The 18672-nt window shown below is 35.5% G+C and overlaps 3 protein-coding genes across 6 annotated transcripts in view; 2 read left to right on the top strand and 1 right to left on the bottom strand.

Annotated features, from left to right (window-relative positions):
* Nucleotides 1-10643: 10643 nt before the first annotated feature.
* On the bottom strand, nt 10644-15347 carry Stam (signal transducing adaptor molecule). Of its 3 annotated transcripts, none has more exons than XM_070106234.1 (7): nt 14914-15347; nt 13607-13884; nt 13217-13534; nt 12253-13145; nt 12110-12219; nt 11797-12039; nt 10644-11737 (listed from the first exon to the last, which is right to left on the bottom strand). In XM_070106234.1, the coding sequence occupies exons 1-7, from the start codon at nt 14954-14956 to the stop codon at nt 11406-11408; spliced, it is 2217 nt and encodes a 738-aa protein (XP_069962335.1). In that variant the 5' UTR covers nt 14957-15347; the 3' UTR covers nt 10644-11405. The 3 variants fall into 3 exon arrangements, with proteins under 3 accessions (XP_069962335.1, XP_014099367.3, XP_069962334.1); XM_014243892.3 differs by having other exon boundaries at nt 10644-11414; nt 11475-11737; nt 12110-13145; XM_070106233.1 differs by having other exon boundaries at nt 12110-13145; nt 14914-15346.
* Nucleotides 15348-15643: 296 nt separating this feature from the next.
* On the top strand, nt 15644-18007 carry Dnz1 (DNZDHHC/NEW1 zinc finger protein 11). The gene is made up of 4 exons (XM_014243889.3): nt 15644-16073; nt 16136-16309; nt 16384-16641; nt 16705-18007. The coding sequence occupies exons 1-4, from the start codon at nt 15958-15960 to the stop codon at nt 16982-16984; spliced, it is 828 nt and encodes a 275-aa protein (XP_014099364.1). The 5' UTR covers nt 15644-15957; the 3' UTR covers nt 16985-18007.
* A 365-nt stretch (nt 18008-18372) lies between these two features.
* The window catches only part of Dus1 (Dihydrouridine synthase 1), a 55177-nt gene continuing 54877 nt past the window's right edge, over nt 18373-18672 (top strand). Inside the window, exon 1 of one of the 2 annotated variants that reach the window (XM_036366724.2) lies at nt 18373-18470. The gene's annotated coding sequence lies outside the window, so the exon portion shown is untranslated. The remainder of the gene's footprint in view (nt 18471-18672) is intronic. The other variant, XM_036366725.2, reaches the window with a different exon arrangement.

Consider the following 18672-nt stretch of genomic DNA (forward strand, 5'->3'; position numbering starts at 1 on the left):
GTACTACCTGGAGTAAATCGTGTTCTTTAAAAACTCGATTAGAACTACATTAAGTTCCCAATTGGTTTCCTCCGTTATTTAAATAAGTGGCATTCTTGATTGTTGGTTTTTTTACGAAAATTAAGACATTATTGTGAAAAAATTGTTATACATTTAATGTTCAAAGTATTGCCCATCGGAAGCTATGATGTTTGCCCATCTTTCTGGCAGTTTGTGGATCCCATCCTAAAAGAACTTCTCCGGCTTGGAGGTCAAGAAAGAATCAATCCAATTTCTGATACCCTGAAGAGAAGCGTACTCCGGTGAGGGCATTCTGCATTGATCTGAACAAGTGGTAATCGGAAGGTGCTATGTCTGGGCTATAAGGCGGGTGAGGTAGAACTTCCCACCCACAGTTTTCCAAATAGTTTTTAACTGGCCTTGCAACATGTGGCCGAGCGTTGTCATGATGAAAAATTTTTGATTCGTGTCTGGTCGCATATTCTGGTCGTTTTTCCGCGATGGCCTTTTTCAAACGAATCAATTGTTTTCGGTAGAGGTCCCCATTGATCGTCTGACCCGATTTCAATAGCTCATAATAGAGCACACCCTTGTGGTCCCACCAAATACATAGCATAACCTTAGCAGCATGGATATTCGGCTTTGCCGTGGATGTTGATGGTTGGCCGGGCTTCACATACGATTTCTTGCGCTTTGGGTTATCATAATGAATCCATTTTTCATCGCCAGTGACAATCCGATGCAAAAACGACTTCTTTTGGTGGCGTTGAAGCAACATTTCCGACATGCAGAATCGACGTTCGACGTCTCTTGGCTTTAATTCATAAGACACCCAATTTCCAAGCTTCTGGATGAATCCTAATGATTTTAATCGTCTGGGAACGGTTGCTTGATCAACTCCTAATACTTTTGCAAGTTCTTCTTGCGTCTGGCATGCATCTGCGTCGAGCAGTGTCTCCAATTCTTCGTCTTGAAGTTTGTTTGGCTGTCCGGGTCGTTCTCCGTCGTCTAAGTCGAAATTGCCACTTTTAAACCGTGCAAACCACTTTTGGCACGTTCGTTCGGCTAAAGCATGGTCACCATAAACGTCCAGTAAAATACGATGGCTTTCGGCAGCACTTTTCTTCATGTTAAAATAATGAAGAAGAACTCCCCGCAAAAACACTTTATCTGGTACAAATTTCGACATTTTCAAATGAATGAAACAAATTGTTGTTCACGCTCAAACAATTTATATCTACTGAAAACGACGCGAAATGGCAGTACCTTTGAAATGAATATAGCCACAGATGAATACGACGCGAAATAATACTAGTAGAGCCCTCTCTTAGAAAACCGCACCAATTAATGCATACACCATAATATTCAAACTTCCCAAGATTGTAGTTGTTTCATTCAAGTTATTGAACATATTTTATATAAGTAGCTAGCAATCCTACTGAACTAAAATTTTCTGCGACGCCTTAATTTCTGAAACCAGAAATTCAAATATTTAGTTTTCGATTTATCCGAATGCAGCAAAACTTCGATTTATTTTTGCTGATATTTTTAGAGAATTAAATGTTTAACTATACTGTCTAGTTGACAGTTTTTGATCGTATAAAAATCGAAACCCGTTCGCTTTACATATTTTAGAATCAACTGACATGGGAAAGGACAAATTTTTGGACTTAAAACAATTTTTTATTTTTCGTTCCTGATCCTCTCATATGTAGTCGATATTCATTTTTATACACTGAACTGGATAAATCCAAAGGTGAAAGTTTTTTATATCAAACAACGTGGCTAAGAAGAAATAGCAAAACTTTTTCTGTCGGATGGTTACGTTTTCAGATTCTGTTATGTAGTTGATATAAGAAATTCACTTTTGAAGGGGCTTCGTTAATCATTTTTCTTGTTTTAATTTTTTTTCTCTTGGTATTGATAGTTATATAATATTAGTACTATGATATTAAAGGATCAATCGAAATTATTTAAGCGCATTTTTGGAAAAATATTTGTATCGACTCGTCAATCCTAACTTTAAGATTTTTCACATGTCTTCACATTAAACAATCGTTTATATTCCAAACCCAATTTCAGCTACCTATACTTTATTTTACCACTTTTTAATCCACCAGCAACTCTTCATATAAAAGTTAACCTCTCTATAAACTTCTTCAATATTTAAATTTTTTCGCGTGACGCGTGTCTTTTATATATGTTTACAAAAGGGTTAAGCTGGTTGCGGGCACAATATCTTATTTCCATTGTATTAAAATTGAAAACATAACGGTTTTGAAAAGAAATTGTATCTCTATTTACACCTCATTTGGTATATTTGCGGTAGAGTTGCTATAAAATTTTATGGCTGACAATATTAAATTAATATTCCCTTTAACTAGTCAGAAATATTGCGCATAAATATGTTTTCATATTTATTAAAGCGTTAAATTTTTAATAAAATTTGACATTTTACAGTAAGCGCCAATAAAATGCAAAAATTTATTTAGAAGGCATTCCATAGAGAAAATATATTTAAAGAACATCAGGAATAAAATTTGGTATAAGTGTGGAACCCACAATGAAATAAAATATGTGACAACTTGGTTTCTTCGTCACGGTTCTGACAATTTTGATATCAAAGATGCACTACCATCGATAGTGACTTGCCAAAAGCTCCGGGAGTTTGGTTGAGAGATTCTTATGCATCGTTCCTTTTTGCCAATAAAGTGGAGGATTCTTATGAGAGTGGTATTATGAAATTATCTTCAATACTAAAAAACAAGTTATCGAACAAAACGGATTATAAGTATGCTAAATAAAAGCTTCAATTTAATGCAAAAATAATGGGTTTATTTTTAGTAAAGCCATTTGATATCTCTAAGTCGATTTTTATGGAAGAACCCAATGGTTAGCTGGTAAATCGTTAGAAATTACTGTGCGGAGTTGCTGGAAAGATATAAGCTCAAGTTTAAACTTAAGGAGAACATAAAGTGCACATAATTGTACAAAGTACACTTAACTCTACATTAAAGGGACATACAATAAAAGCTTTACGATATGGCAATGTTGCTTTTGGAGTTATCAAGCGGTAGATTCAAAAAAGTAGCAAAGCCATATGGTTCTTAAAAACAGAACCACTTCAGTGGAATCCAATAAAACTAACTGCATTTAATGAGAATCCACTGTTTAAAGCAAAACAAAAACGAAAGACCATAAGACCATACAACAACAAGAAAGGCGAACTTCTTTGTTGCATAGCAATATTCACATTCGAAACATAGCCTTTTTTAACAGCTTCGCACGCAATTTCACCTAAAGCTTCTCGAATGCACAAACACTTTTCGTCGTTTATATTTGTTATTGTTGTTATATGTGAGTATGTTTCACTACCAAACACCGTTATGATTGTGCTGCGGGCCGCCTTATAACCATGCAAATGTGGCCAACCATATCAGCGGAAATGGAAATGGACGTGACACTGACATGAAACCAACGATGACGCTACATCGACTATGTGATTTGAGCCTCTGCTTTCCGTGGCTGATAATGTCATTGTCGTTTTTCGATTTTTTTTTTTTCGTTTTTAATTTTGTATTTTTGTGTTTTACGCAATGTGGTAGCGTTGTTGCTGCACTTGTTACTACCGCTGTTGTTTCGCACACATCATTCGGTTTTATTGTAAGCGAAGTATCCGCGCAAACAAAGGCCATGCGGAAAAATTTGCAAAAAATAACTAAAAAAGCACAACAACAAACAGCATAAAATTGGAATTTTACAAAACCCATATGCTGCTAGCTGCTTACTGCCGTGAAGTTGAATGCGCGCCCAACGCGAAAATCATCAAAATTAATGATCGCTTGCTGGCGCGTTGATTGCACGAGGACGCGTCGGCACTCCACCAAACAATCGGAGAGGCAGACGGCCAACGCCCGGGTACGTCAAGTTAGGGATTTATGATGGATAAGAAATGGTTTTGTCGTCTTGGCTGCCATTTAAATGGCAGATAAGGATGTGGTTTTCGTGTTGTGGTGTCGCTTCAATCAGTTCTGGTATTTTTGATACCGAAAAAAAAAATGGAAAAAAACTAAAAAAGGATAATCCAAGGATTTGGTGTAAATTGCAATTTGCAAACTGGTAAAATGATGTTTTGCTGTTAGAGATTGGCTTGTAAGAGAAAAGTCTGAGAGCCTCCAAAGCCAGTTTACACGGTTTGGTATTTGTTTTATTATATGTGTGTTTTGTTAGACGTGTGGTTTTCAATGAGGCAATATTCCTTTCCAAATTGGTCATTTTGACTTTGTTACATGATTATGCTCAGTTTAATCGGCCATTTTATAATGAACAAACTTACTCCGGAACAACGCTTGCAAATCGAGCACATTTTTCAACAATATAATGGTTCGGTTCGCGCGACGCCTCGCACGCTGTATCCAATATTCGGTCGACATAATCGCCCAGCAGAGTCGGTAATTCGAGCAAATAGGGATCGATTTCGAACCACGTTTACGACGCCGTACAGTGCGCACCCAAGACACTATTGCTGCTGTGAAGCAGAATATCGAAGAAAACCTGAATGATTCAATCCATCGCGCCATCGCGCGCAACAATTGGAGTCACAAGAAAATTTTGTTCAGCGATGAACCTCACTTTCGGAAGTAAAATTGTCGAATTTGGAAAGATGATAATCCACCAGCCATTATTGAAACGGCGTTACATCCTCAAAAAATCACTGTTTGGTGTGCTCTTTGGGCAGAGAGAATCATTGTTTCATATTTCTTCAAAAACGAATCCCGTCATAATGTCACAGTGAATGGAAAAGAGCCATGATTAATAACTTTTTCGTGCCTGAAATAAAGGATGTTAATGTGAACGACCTTTGGTTCCAACAAGACGTCGCTACATGCCATACATCCAACGAAACAATCAATTAATTGATGATGATTAAAAATCAGCAAAGTCCGAGACGATTGACGCCTTAAAAGAGAATATTCGGCTCGTTATTGCCGACATACGACCACAATTTGAAAACGCCTACTGAAGTTTCCGTTTCTGTGCTAAAAAAGTTAAAAAAAAATGATCCAACGTAAACAAGCCTTTGTAAAAGGTGGTCGAAAATGGCAAACCCTTATCTTTATAATAAAGCTAAATTCTTGATTTTAATTCTTCTTGAAAGCGACATATCTGCAAAAAACACCCTTTACCTATTCTATAAATTTCACTTTATTATTTTGTATTCCTATAAAATAATTACATGTTTGCGTGTATTTTTTGGGGTTGTATCCATTGTTTTATTGCACAAATTGTTATTGCTGTCTTCTAGATACCTTAATCTTCTTCTTATTACTTTTTATTGACCTTAACATCTAATCAAATTTCACCCGGACTAGCAAAAAACTAACATGTTCACATATTTTAATACAATTTTTGATACACTTGTTATAAGCCCAGTTGGGATGGCCTTCAGTGCCTTCAAGGAATTTTGTTTTTAATACCCTGAACAGGGTATATTAAGTTTGCCACAAAGTTTGTAATACCAAGAAAGAAACCGCGAAGAGAGAAACAATGAGTCAAGTTTATTTTTTCACCTTGTCATAATAACAGTGAAGGCACATTATTCTTCCTCTTCCTACGCCTAAGTTATTGACTTTGAGCATTTTCGGAATTAAAGCCATTAAGTTGAATTTGACAACATGATCAATCAGATTGTCATTTTCTGGACTGTTTCCAAGTCATATTATGGTTTCGAAAGTTCGTAGGTTGCGATAATTAAAGGAACTCTCCAATTTTGAACAGCTGACTTTGTTTGCAGTGTAGAGAGAGTGATTCTACGTTGTACCTCCGGGCTATTGTAATCAGTTACTGGTTTTTAAGCGCTATATGTCAATAAGGCTTTTTTCGAAGTCTAGCTTTCTTGAGCTCTAAAAAGTGGCATGCGAACGTCCTGAGCTTTGAAGTGATCACATTATTCGGTATCAAGATATTATGTTATCACCCGAAGCCTTTTGCAACTTTTTTACCATATCTGCTTTTTTTGTAGCGAAGTCCATGTCTATCATTAAAGCAGATCAAAGTAAAATACGATATCTAAGTTTGTTTCCAACAGAATTACAAATGTACAAGTATTTTAAAACTTAGGCTTTGTGGAAAATTTGATCATATACTTATTTATTTATTTGACTAATGTCTCTTACGTAATAAGTACAGGTTGGTTGGAAAGTTTCTGCGCTCGAAATGAAAAATACTGTTTTTGGTACGAAATATATTTTTTTATTCAATATAATCTCCCTTAACTTCAATACACTTATTCCAATGATCCTCCAATAATTTTATGCCATCCCTATAATGACTTTCCGGCAGCTCTGCAAAATACCCGCCTACGGCTGTAATAGTTTCTTTATTCGACGAAAAACGCTTTCCACGAATGAATTGTTTCAGGTTTCTGAAGAGGTAGTAGTCACTGGGAGTCAAATCTGATAAATACGGTGAATGCTCAAGCAATTCGTACTTTAATTCGTTGAATTTTGTCGTTTAAATTCAACCGTGCGTTTTAAAGGTACGGACTCCTTATATTATTAAGAACTGTTCATAAATTCTTGCTTTAAAACCTCTCAAAAGAAAGATTCTAATCACTGCGCGATATTAAATTTTTTCCATTTAAAAAAAAAACACAGGTCAACTTCAAACGGCTTGTAAACAATGAATTAATTGACAGAATTACTTGTAACTTTGCATGTGTTCTCACGACAGATGTACTAACTTGAAAAAAGTTAGTAGTGCTATTTCTTGTTGAGAGCAGAAACTTTGGAACTAACCCGTTAAAGTTGCTTCGTGCCAGAGGCTCGGAAATTCTTCATACCGTGTTATCAGGCTCACAGGTTGCAATTTGCAATGTATTTCTTTTGAGACAAGATAGTTAAGCAACAACATTCTGATCACTTCAGCATCCTTTGTAAGATACTCTATATCACATAACAACTTAGACTTCCTCTCAACTGAAACTGTCTCTTGTTTGGCTGGCTTTAACCGCCGAATGAAAATTTTTTTTCTATCTCTATCTGTGTACTCTTCTGTTCAGCTCCACGTCCTAACGACCAGTTGACAAGCTAGATAGACTTCAATCCGCCCAAAAGAGGTCAACTAGCTGAATGACACAAGTATCGAGCTTTGTGATTATTTATTGATGTTGGTATTTTTATTGTGCCAGAAAACCTTCATACATTCTGCCAAGTTTACAGTTATTATCTGGATATGAATTCGAGTTCATTCCGTCCAGGGTTGGGTCGAATTTTTCGGGAACGGATTTTGTTATTTATTAATCGAAATTTTTAGTATACATTCTCCGAATAAGTGTTACATAAAAAGGACCTAAAAAGTGAGATTTACTGCTTCTTCAATGAAATTTAAATGGATATCCACAAGGCACCAAAGCCAGAAATAGATTTTGACGCTATTCCATAAACCGTTCCCACGACCGTTGCGTCAATGAAGTCAAATTAACATGAGGTGGCTGCTTTAGTCTTTAGTGGAACTACAACCACTTGAAGATTTCTGTGTTCTTATCGCGCCCAAGAGAGAGTTAATCCCATCCGAAGAAAACATCTTAAATTATGTAAAAATTCTGTAAGGATCACAGGCAATTTCAACGTAACAAGTTCAAGTTTCTCACATGAAAATGGTAAATTTTTATATTATGTATAAGTCGTCATTACTGACGACGTTAAGCCATCATACTTAGAGGAAGCGCCGTGGGCATCTGTTAACAAAGCTGTAAATCTTTCCAATAAGTTAATCAGTGACAAGCCAGTTTTCACAGCCGTAAAACTGTACAGAGACAACGTTGGATTTAAATAGCCTTGATTTTTGCACGACCAAAATACTCTGAAGCCAAACCTCGGGATCTTCTTTTCTATCCAAATTGAGCTGAAAATTAGAAGCTGAAATTTCGGCGTGTCTTCTGGGCTCACTGTCAGTTTGGACTTGTGGAAGAGTCAATTTAAATGATCGAAGTAGCTCGGAAAACCCTACAGCTAAGTTACAGGTCATAGTAATCTATAAGCAAACAACATATTTACATACCTAAGTATATACATATACACATAAGTAAATATGTACACATGTATGTATAAGTTAATATGTTGTTTGCGGTAAATTTCAATACCAGTCGATATCATTAATTTCAATAGTTGTGGTCAGGTTGACTCACTCATTCACCGATTGACCGTTAACTCGGTGGCACCGAAGCTATAATACTCTTCAAAAGTTCAATCAATCATGGCACTTAAGAAAATCAGGTGTTGTGGAATCCAAGACAGGTTTGAGCAGTTGTCAGAATTGCAAACCAATTCTGATTTTCAATGGTCTCACAGAATCTGATTGGATTTTCATCTTTTCGAACACTTCAAAATGCACAATTTTTGTTTAAATAAGCGGAGAATCAATTAACTGATACTTGTTTAGTTGAACAATTCGTTCAATTACAGGAATCTCGCTTAATTGGACAACCCAATCAATTAACAAAAAAAGCATATGTGCACTTTGAGTATTTATTAAGTTTTTGTAATGATATTTAAATAGTCAGGGCTGTTGTAGAATCTGTTAGTTGTCGGAATCAGTATTGATTGAAACCGATCAAAAAATGTAATAGGTGTCATGAATTCAGATATTAATGGTTTGATGTTCGAAACAGAAAGTGTATCGGTTTTAGGTGTGACGGAAACCAATTTTATTGGTTTTGTTATCAGAAACAAAGCAAGATGATAGTCGCTAACAGATTTGAAATGTAAGTTAAGTTAAGAAATTAATTTATATTATTGTTACGATTTAATTAATCGCTATTTCTATAGGGGAAACCATAAGAATAAAACACAAAATGCCATAAGTATTGAGTTTAAGGAAAATATCCAGATATTCAAAGAGCATTTACTAAACGTAATAAACGTAATTTAACACCCAAATCCGTCTTTATTCAGTCGATAACGTGATATAAATCTGTAAAGTAAGCTTGTATGTATACAAACACACACAGTTATCCACTTGATCTTTTAATATCTTTCTTTTAATATTTTCTTCCTATAAAATAAGAGCTAAAATAGCGGAAGTCATAATGAGCTTTAGTAGACTTTATGCCGCATTTTAAATTGTTCAAACGCTTCCAAATTTGTTAATTTGCAATTTCGTCACAATACTAAACAGCTGATTTGAATATTGGTTTTGCATATGTTCGAAAGACGAAAATCCAATCAGATTCTGTGACACCAATGAAAATCAGAGGTTATTTTTTAAGAAAATTGTTTTGGTAGTTTTCAAATAACCGGGGAATTGAAACCAATTAACCAGGTTTAATTAAGCGAAAAAATTTACACATATATTGTATGCAATATATTTTTGACCGAACCGGTGATTCAAATCTATCGGGGTCAATTAAGCGGGAGATACTGTACTATGCAAAGCCAATATTCCACTCAGCGGTTTACTTATGGGACAAAACTTGCGAATGAATAAATTTGAAAGCAATGCTTTTTAAGTTTACAACGAGTTCCGCTATTTTAGCTTTTATTTTATTGGAAGATGCCTGAGTTAAATTTATTTTGCATTGCAGATTTTACCATACATATATCACATTATCGACTGAATAAAGACGGATTTGGGTGTTAAATTACGTTTATTACGTTTAGTAAATGCTCTTTGAATATCTGGATATTTTCCTTAAACTCAATACTTATGGCATTTTGTGTTTTATTCTTATGGTTTCCCCTATAGAAATAGCGATTAATTAAATCGTAACAATAATATAAATTAATTTCTTAACTTAACTTACATTTCAAATCTGTTAGCGACTATCATCTTGCTTTGTTTCTGATAACAAAACCGATAAAATTGGTTTCCGTCACACCTGAAACTGATACACTTTCTGTTTCGAGCATCAAACCAAAAATATCTGAATTCATGACACCTATTACATTTTTTGATCGGTTTCAATCAATACTGATTCCGACAACTATCAGATTCTTCAACACCCTGAATAGAATGCAGCTATATGTTTTAGTGGTTCGATCTTAATATTAATATAAGAAAAAGTAATCCGTACCAAATTTTGTGAATATATCTTGTCAAATGAAAAAGTTTTCCATATAAGAACTTGATTTTTATCAGTCAGTTGCATGACAGCTAGATGCTATGGTAGTCCGATCTGAACAATTTCTTCGTAGATTGTAGCGATGCTTTGGCTTATAGTCGGTGCCAGCTTTCGTAATAATACCTTGGGTGGGATCGGTCAGTATGTACGGCAGCTATATGCTATAATGGTCTGATCTCAACAATTTCCAGGGAGATTGTAGCGATGCCTTTGACATAGATCCGCGCCAAATTTCATGAAGATATCTTGTCAAATAAAAAAGTTTTCCTTATAAGAACTTGATTTTGATCGTTCAGTTTGTATAACAGCTATATGCTATAATGGTACGATATCGGTGGTTCCGACAATTGAGCAGCTTCTTGAGGAGAAAAGGATGTGTGAACATGTTCAGATCGATTTCTTAAATGCTGAGGGACTGACATTGATCATTTATATATACGATATCTTGTAAATTTAAAATATCTGCTTTATGGGGTCTCCGACGCTCCTGGCTGTTCCAAACTTTATAGTGTAAAAATGAGTAGTATTTTTTTTTTTTTTAATAATTCTGTATTTCATTTTGCATTAGTGTTATCGTAAATCGCTTATATAATATGTAGTAATAGTACTGTTATAATTTTTAAATAATATTGATTTCTCATACAAATATTCTTTTACATTTTGTTTTGCTTTCGCATACACAAACAAAACATGGTTCTACATATACATAAATATATATAAAGTATTATAGTTTTTTTTGATGTGTGGTAAACATACATACACAAATCCCGCTAGTATCAACACTGTTCAAACATTTCATAAACCACTCAGCCATAAGATATTTTCGCACATCTTCAAGAGTCTGTATGTATGTGTAACTGTCTTCTGCAACGTCTGTTCGCCAGCACAAGTAACCAGGTTAGGAAACAATACGTTCGGTTCGTCCAATATTTAAAAAAAAACAACTTAACATTAATAGTAGCAATTAAAATATGACGCCTTCATGCCTTTAACGCGACTGAGAATAATACGGACACAAGGAGGAATAATAACAATAGCAAAATATATGTTGATGAATAGGTGGCAGGCAAAATGCCGCATAATTACATAGCAAGTACGCTTATTTCCAAAGCGAAGGCACATTGCTAGGCAATGCACAACTCTTTATTTGTTATTTGAGAGCGCCAAACAGTTGCGAGCAGCTCATTGTTGTTCTAGATGTTGATATAATATATATTTTGTAACAAAACGAGGGACGAGTAGAAAAGTTATGACAACGTAGTTATTGTCGATGCCAACCAACGTCTTACCGTTGCTGCTGGTAAAGTGGAATGTTATGTTTTGGATCATTTTGTACAAGGAAATTCTGTGTTACCGGCTGATTAACGCCGCCTGCCAGCGAAATTGCAGCCATTTGATGTTGTAATTGACTGAATTGATCGCCGCCGTTTGTTGGATTATGCATGCCATGACTGCTGGGGGGTAGCATGCCTGGAGCCATGCCCGTGGCAGATGTGGGTGGTGATGTCATAAACGCATTTTGTGGTGGCTGAGACGTCGGTAGGGGGCCGTAATGTTGGGGCAGTTGTAGATGGTGTGGAAATGACTGCTGCTGATGTAATTGATCGGGTGGTATGGCTATAGGTATTGGTATTATTATTACAAATATTCATTGTTTATCAACGCAAAGTAATTACCATTGACGCTATCGTTTATGCCATTCGGAAATTGTGGCATTGGTGGCAATGACTGCATCGGCTGCATATTGCCCAACTGCTGTAGTTGATTGACCGGATTAAAGACACCGACGTTGGTGGTATTAGCAGCGGCCATAGTTGATTGCGGCATTTGTTGTTGTTCAGAGGCTGGCGGTGCAGATGTGGGCGGCAACTGAGGAGCTGCACCCATGTAGGGTAACGATGACATAGACGGAGGCAGTGCTGCAGCAGAAATAAAAATGAATTTAAATAATAAATTGCGAACTACATTAAATATTCTATGTATACGTACAATTCAAGCCAACACCACCAGATACGTTGCCATTAAGCTGTGACGCGTTGACGCGTCCATTTTGATACTGCTGGGGTATAGAGTAAGCGCCACCCGCTACTGGTGCAGCATTGGACACCGCATTCTGATTTAGCGAGGTTTGCGTGGTGACTGGCGCAACATTGCCGGGCAACTGTCCTGGATTTCCGTAGGGCAACGATTGCATACCATAGTTATGTGTCGGCATATGTGCTGCTTGCTGCATATGTGGTGGAAAATTTGCATTGCCCGGATAGCCAGCGGCACCGTACAGCATCTGTGGATTCGGCACACCCTGATAAGCTAAGCCAGGCAACGCGCCGGTTATGGGCGGCATGCCACCCATATAACCAGCAGCCTGTGGGCCACCAGCCAGTGTCATGTGATCGTCGCGCATTAGTGAATGATAAAGATTGATGGCGTCCACCAAGTCACTGGAGAGCTGTGTGAGTTGTGCATGCTTACGATCGACACGCTCGAGTTCGGTGTCGATCAGTGGACCCATCTGATGTACTTCCTGTTCTAAACGCAACATTTCTTCGCTATCCTGCGAGGGATCCTCAGGATTCGCCTCGTGCAACAGATGCAAGAGACGATCGATTTTCTCTTCATCGATTTCGATTCGTTGTTCAGCAACTGCCGCAGCGGCAGCTTCAGTCTTTAATTGCAATGCTTTGGCATCATCCTCGAATTGTACGCTCTTTTTCGTTTTATTTTGTTGATTGATATCCAAACGCTCCGGATCGACAGACAAATCGGCAGTTACGAAATTCGATGGGAATAGACCTTCGCCACGTTGATTATAGCCTTTCCACCAATTCGGATCAGAATCATCCAACACATGTATAATTTCGTTAGAAAAGAATGTCAACTCATTTTCTTCGGCTGCCTCGAAATCATACAAGGCGCGTACTTTACGTGGCTCGGGCTGCGAATTGGTGGAATTATTTGAGGCGCCACCGGTAGAAGTAATGCTCGCCAACGAACCAGAACCCGAAAATGACGGATACAATGAGGACTACAAAATTGGTAATTTAAAATTTGTTTAATATTTAGTTTATAAGAATATTTCATCGTTTTTGAACATACATAAGCCGAAGCAGCATTCGTGCTAGCGCTAGCAGTGGCACCAGCGTTGCTGCTACTTTGTATCTTGGGACTATTCTTGGTCTCCTTCAACGATAGCTCTATCGCTTTGGCAATATCATCTTCCTCTTGTTGGCTGCTCACCACATTGGGATCTTTCAAAGCAGTCAATTTTGCTGCTGACTTTGGCGGATTCTCGTTCAGATTGCTGAAGTCGTAGCCTTCTAGGCGCAATTTCATATAAAGCGATGGTATCAAATTCAATTCAGGATCACTCCTAAAATCGCTTTCAGCCCAGCTTTTAATCACTTGACGCATTTTCTATGTTAATAATTTAAATATAATTTACTGCGAATATTTTCATTATTTTGATGATATTTATGATTAACTCACCAGCGATATTTTCGGTTGCGCTTTCGCTAACAGACGCCTGAATTCGTTTTGGAATTCACGTGAAGCGATTTCCAAATGAAATGGTTTACCGCAATTATTTACACAGGCATCTAATAGTGTTAGCGCCTGCATTACAACATGTGGGTCAGCATGGCCCATACGTTTCATTATTGCCTTCAGGCAATCTTTGGCGCTGCGAGGATTGGATGAGACTTTATCGCACACATCCAGAATAAGAGACCAATTTTCGTTTGTATTTGTTTCGCTTGTAGTTTTTTCTGAAACAATAAAAATGCAATAAAATAAATAAATTTTGTAGAATGAGTTTTGCAGATGACAGTCTGTTGGCTATAAAAATCTTCCAACTAGCTTTGCTTGGCGGATAAGCGTCCAAGACAGTACAAATAATGCGAGTTAAACTGATAAGAATGGCTAACTGCAAGTGTAATCTCGATAACACATACATACGTACTTAGTGTAAAGACATACTATACTTTTATTCACATGCTTCGTGTACATTTACAAAGTGTTTATGTATATTTGCATAAGAACGTATGTACAAAAATAAAAATAAATAATAAGTAATATACTTGGAACAACTAAAACAACACAATTTAAAATCCGTTTATATGTACCATATGGTAAATACGTAATTTGTATAAGTTCTCTGTTTAGCGCCATATGACTCACAGCTTGCTGTTTAATCAAGTTTTATAACACGAAAAAGATAACTAAAATTAGACGTTTTTAAGCTAATTAAAAAAAAGGTGTGTAAACTACCAACAATATGAAACGCTGAGATCCTCATCTCACTTTACTTTTTTTAGTTATAAAACCCTTTACAAAAACATGCGTGCTATACAAGAACTCGATTTTGCGCGATCAGTTTATATGGATCGATTATGACTGCAAAGAAGATCTAAAAATTTTAATGTTGGTAATATTCTTTGAAAGATATAGTTAAGTCAAAGCGTTTTATAAACTCATTAAACTTGATCATTTACAATCAACATACTTTTAAACCAGCTTACAGTAATCATGCGTATTGAGTGTATTGAACTTTGGTGGTAGTTCACTGTCGCTTCAATATACAGGAAGTTAGTTTATCGTTTCTTTATTGTCTGCCTACCTCTTCATTAAACTCCTACTATATTTTCTAAACACAAAGAAATCACACTCTTCTAATCTGACTAAATATTAACAGCAGTCAATGTCCTTTCGCAGGTGATTTTTTCTTTGTGATAACTTTGTCAATTATGTGTTCTTAAATTACACACAATTAATACCTGTAAAAAAATTAAACTCACCAATATCCGCATCAAACGGTGTCGATTGCGTAAAAATTCCCATTTCAAACAAATACTCAGCTAAAGAGCTCAATTGAAGAACTAATTAATAAATTTTGCACTGCGTATTAACGATCTTACACTTGTTTAAATGTTCACGTCTTTTGCAATCGATTTTCACTATCCTTTTGTTGTTTTCCCCCTTCTTATTTTTATTTCTTGCTTTGGCCTTCTGCTGCACTTTTCAAGCAATCAATATGTTTTTTTTTATTACGTTGTCAAAAATTGTGCTCTCAATTGACCTTTAGTTGTATTTATGCACTCCTAATTAATTTAATATTGTATTGTTTAGTTTTTTTCGGTCAACGGTTGCGTTTTCCTCACTAAACCGAAGAAATTTTTAATAAAAAATGACTAACGAAAATCGGTATTGCTGGGAATGTCATTCGTTTCTTGCTCTACTTCCAGTGGATTGCACTTTTCTGTCAAATAACAGAGGTTGCCTGATTCTTTTAATTTAATTGTTGTACCAATTAGCGAAAATTATTAGGTAGTGGAGAAAATCACGGTTTGAAGGATTTGTTTGTAAGAAGAAAGGAAATTTGATTTAGTAGATCTCAAGTGGTACACCATGCATATCCTAAGTATTGCCTTAGTGTGTACCACTTTTATTATTTTACTCACTTGTATTTGCTGTTATGTCTTCACTGCCATCGCTTTCGCGTTACCAACTAAAGTTATTTGTTAAATGTCAGATGAAAACAAATTGCAAAAGTAAATTTTGTACAAGATATCGTAGTGATGTTCAACAAAAATTCGATGTAAAATATTTTAAAAACAAGTATTACTAGAAAAGTACAAAATTAGAATGTAGAAAAACACCAGGTCCTCTAGTATGCAGTGACTTCAAACTTGGTTGTAGCAAGCTATTTTTTCGGGCAAAGACGTACTTAATGCGCAAACACCAAAGTATCTACGTTTGCTTGAGTAGTTAGAAAACTAGAAGATTAAATTGAATTAAGAGTAGCTGCTGAGTAATCGTTGGGTGGTGACAAAGGCAATTCAATGACTTTTATACGGGATCCTTGCGGCATTGTGTGCCTAGTCATCACCTATGGCGCAGTTATTTATGCAGATTATGTGGTACTGCGTTGGATTATTTTGCAAACGATGGAAGCTAGGTATGTCACACCAAAACAATTATCAATAATGCTAATACGTAAATTTTATGAATATCATACAGTATTTGGGCACCGGTACACGTAATACTGTTTAATACAATCGTGTTCCTGTTGTGCATGTCTCACCTAAAAGCCGTGCTTTCAGACCCTGGACGCGTACCATTACCGGCAAATCGCTTAGATTTTTCAGATCTTCATACAACTGGTAAAAATAACAATGGCGGTGGCAGCGAATGGTAGCTATAAACATATAATATATTCAACTTGCTTATTTGGTATAAATATGTACATAATCACTTTAATACTGTAGGACTGTTTGCACACGGTGCGAGACATATCGCCCACCACGAGCCCATCATTGTCGCATATGCAAACGCTGTATACGACGAATGGATCATCATTGTCCGTGGATTAATAACTGTGTTGGCGAACGAAATCAAAAATTTTTTCTACAGTTTTTGTTCTATGTTGGCTTGCTATCCGTTTATTCCGTTGCATTGGTGGGCTACAGTTTTGTATATCCCTGCGACAACTGCAATATAACTACACTCGAGACTCAAACAAGAATGTAAGGCAGTTTTTTTTTTTTGCTAGTTTGAAACTGGTTGCATACATTGCTACATACTTACAGGTTGCACAGTGTAATTCTCTTATTGGAATCAGCGCTTTTTGGTCTTTTTGTCTTGGCTATAATGGTTGATCAGATGCATGCTATATTGCATGATGAAACAGCCGTGGAAGCTGTACAGTCAAAGGGTAAGGGCATGCAGCGTTCTAGTCGGCGTCAATTCCGCTTGTTTGCAGAAGTTTTCGGACGTGGCCATCCAGCTTGTTGGCTTTTGCCATGTACAAGTTTCAATTCGTCGCCGCGTTACAATGACACGCCGCTATTAATGAGCTATGATGTTTAAGTAAAAAAAACTAAGGGACTTTTATGACTGCACTGCACAAGGTATACAACAAGTGGAAACTTTTACGATTTGAATTTACGTCAATTTTTAGTTGGAATACCTAGGTGCTTTTGTTGTCAATTTTTTTTTGTTATTGTTATATGTTTTATGTAATTAAATACAAGTTTTATTTATAATTTAAATAATAATGTTCCGACCTCAGTGCGAAAAGCCGATTTATCGGATAATATACTATTTGTAAGTCGTATTAAATAGTTTATAATACATCTCAGCTAGTAATATTTATTGTAGTTTGATTTAAGAAATGCTCTGTATTTTAATTCTATGATTTACTCGTTTAGGTCATAAGCTCGTCGATTGTATGTTTACAAAAACAATCGCAAACAAGTTTAGCGTAAATGGATATTGTAGTTATTAGCATAAACAACAATATTGTCTGCATGGAAAATCAAAACCAGTACTTCTAACAATTGATTGCTATACTTAGATAAAGTGATAAGCATTTATTGGAAGATCTTTTTGTATGTATTTGAGAGGAGACAGTTGCATTTAAGAAATAAGGATCGTAAATATTGAAAAAAAAAATATTTTAGAGAAACATCTATCATAATATCTTCTAAAAAGTCATAACGTAGATCAATGGAACCCCGAAAAAAAATAACTTATTGAAAATATGCAAAGTAAACAGCGTTTGTAGAATATATTTATTTTAATGCACTCAAACAACAATCTGATGACTTAATTTTAAGGTTTCTAAAACATTTTACAGTAATAGCTAATGACTAGAGTATATTATTTGAATATTCTCATGTACGAAATTTTATAGTAATGGCTACATCAGAAAGGGTTATCAGAATATTTAAAAATATCTACACAATTTGATGGAAAAAATGCAGATTATATTCGAACAAATAAAATTTATAAATATCTTTATATTTGTATGTACATATGTGCACTATATTAGATTAAAGTCCTTAATTTGGAAATATTAAAAAGAAAAGTAAAATAAAAATCAAAAATAAATGTTTGGCTAATTATTTTGAAACAGACTCGTGTATTACGTATTTTAATTAATTTCAACTCCTTTGTAACACAAAGCATTTAAAACGGATTAATAAAATTATTCCCGAAAGAATAAAATAAAAAGAAAGGGTTTATTCGTGATATTTATGGATTTTTAAATTTGAATTTGAAATATCAAAACTCGTTGCAAGAGCTTTAATTTCTTCATTCCACCATGTTATCCCACTAAATAGATAAGATGTAAGAAAAAATTTCTTTGCAAGTATAAATTGTATTTTTTTATACAAAAACAGAGAGTTGGCAGCTCTTCGGTTTTCTCTTTGGTAAGGACGTTCATTACTCACATTATACAAAGAAAACAATAAAGAAGACTGTCAAATCAGCATGCGCGCAACAAGAAAAGTTGAATTGGTGAATTGTGTGTTGTTTATTTTTGAGTAAATATTTATAAAATTACTTTACGGTGAGTGAAATTCAATTATAAATAAATTTTACTTGTGAATTACATTAATTCTCCTGTATTTAATTCTGTTCAATAAACCGTTGTGGTATTACCATCGTATGTATTTGAATGCTTATGCCGTAATATAGCAAAACTAATACTATTTATATTTAAGAAAGCAATACCTATTTGGGGAATGCGTTATCACTAGTAAAATAAAGGT

The sequence above is a fragment of the Bactrocera oleae genome, chromosome 3 (genome assembly GCF_042242935.1).
Source record: "Bactrocera oleae isolate idBacOlea1 chromosome 3, idBacOlea1, whole genome shotgun sequence".
NCBI classification, from domain to species: Eukaryota; Metazoa; Arthropoda; class Insecta; order Diptera; family Tephritidae; genus Bactrocera; species Bactrocera oleae.

Excerpts from the sequence above, each read along its gene's own strand:
- Stam (XM_070106233.1), bottom strand. The coding sequence starts at position 14,956 with ATGGGAATTTTTACGCAATCGACACCGTTTGATGCGGATATTG. Across the intron at positions 13,535-13,606 it reads CGCAACCGAAAATATCGCTG|AAAATGCGTCAAGTGATTAA; the intron begins GTGAGTTAATCA and ends TTATTAACATAG. Across the intron at positions 11,738-11,796 it reads CATAAACGATAGCGTCAATG|CCATACCACCCGATCAATTA; the intron begins GTAATTACTTTG and ends CAATACCTATAG.
- Dnz1 (XM_014243889.3), top strand. The coding sequence starts at position 15,958 with ATGACTTTTATACGGGATCCTTGCGGCATTGTGTGCCTAGTCATCACC. Across the intron at positions 16,074-16,135 it reads TTGCAAACGATGGAAGCTAG|TATTTGGGCACCGGTACACG; the intron begins GTATGTCACACC and ends AATATCATACAG. Across the intron at positions 16,642-16,704 it reads CTCGAGACTCAAACAAGAAT|GTTGCACAGTGTAATTCTCT; the intron begins GTAAGGCAGTTT and ends ACATACTTACAG.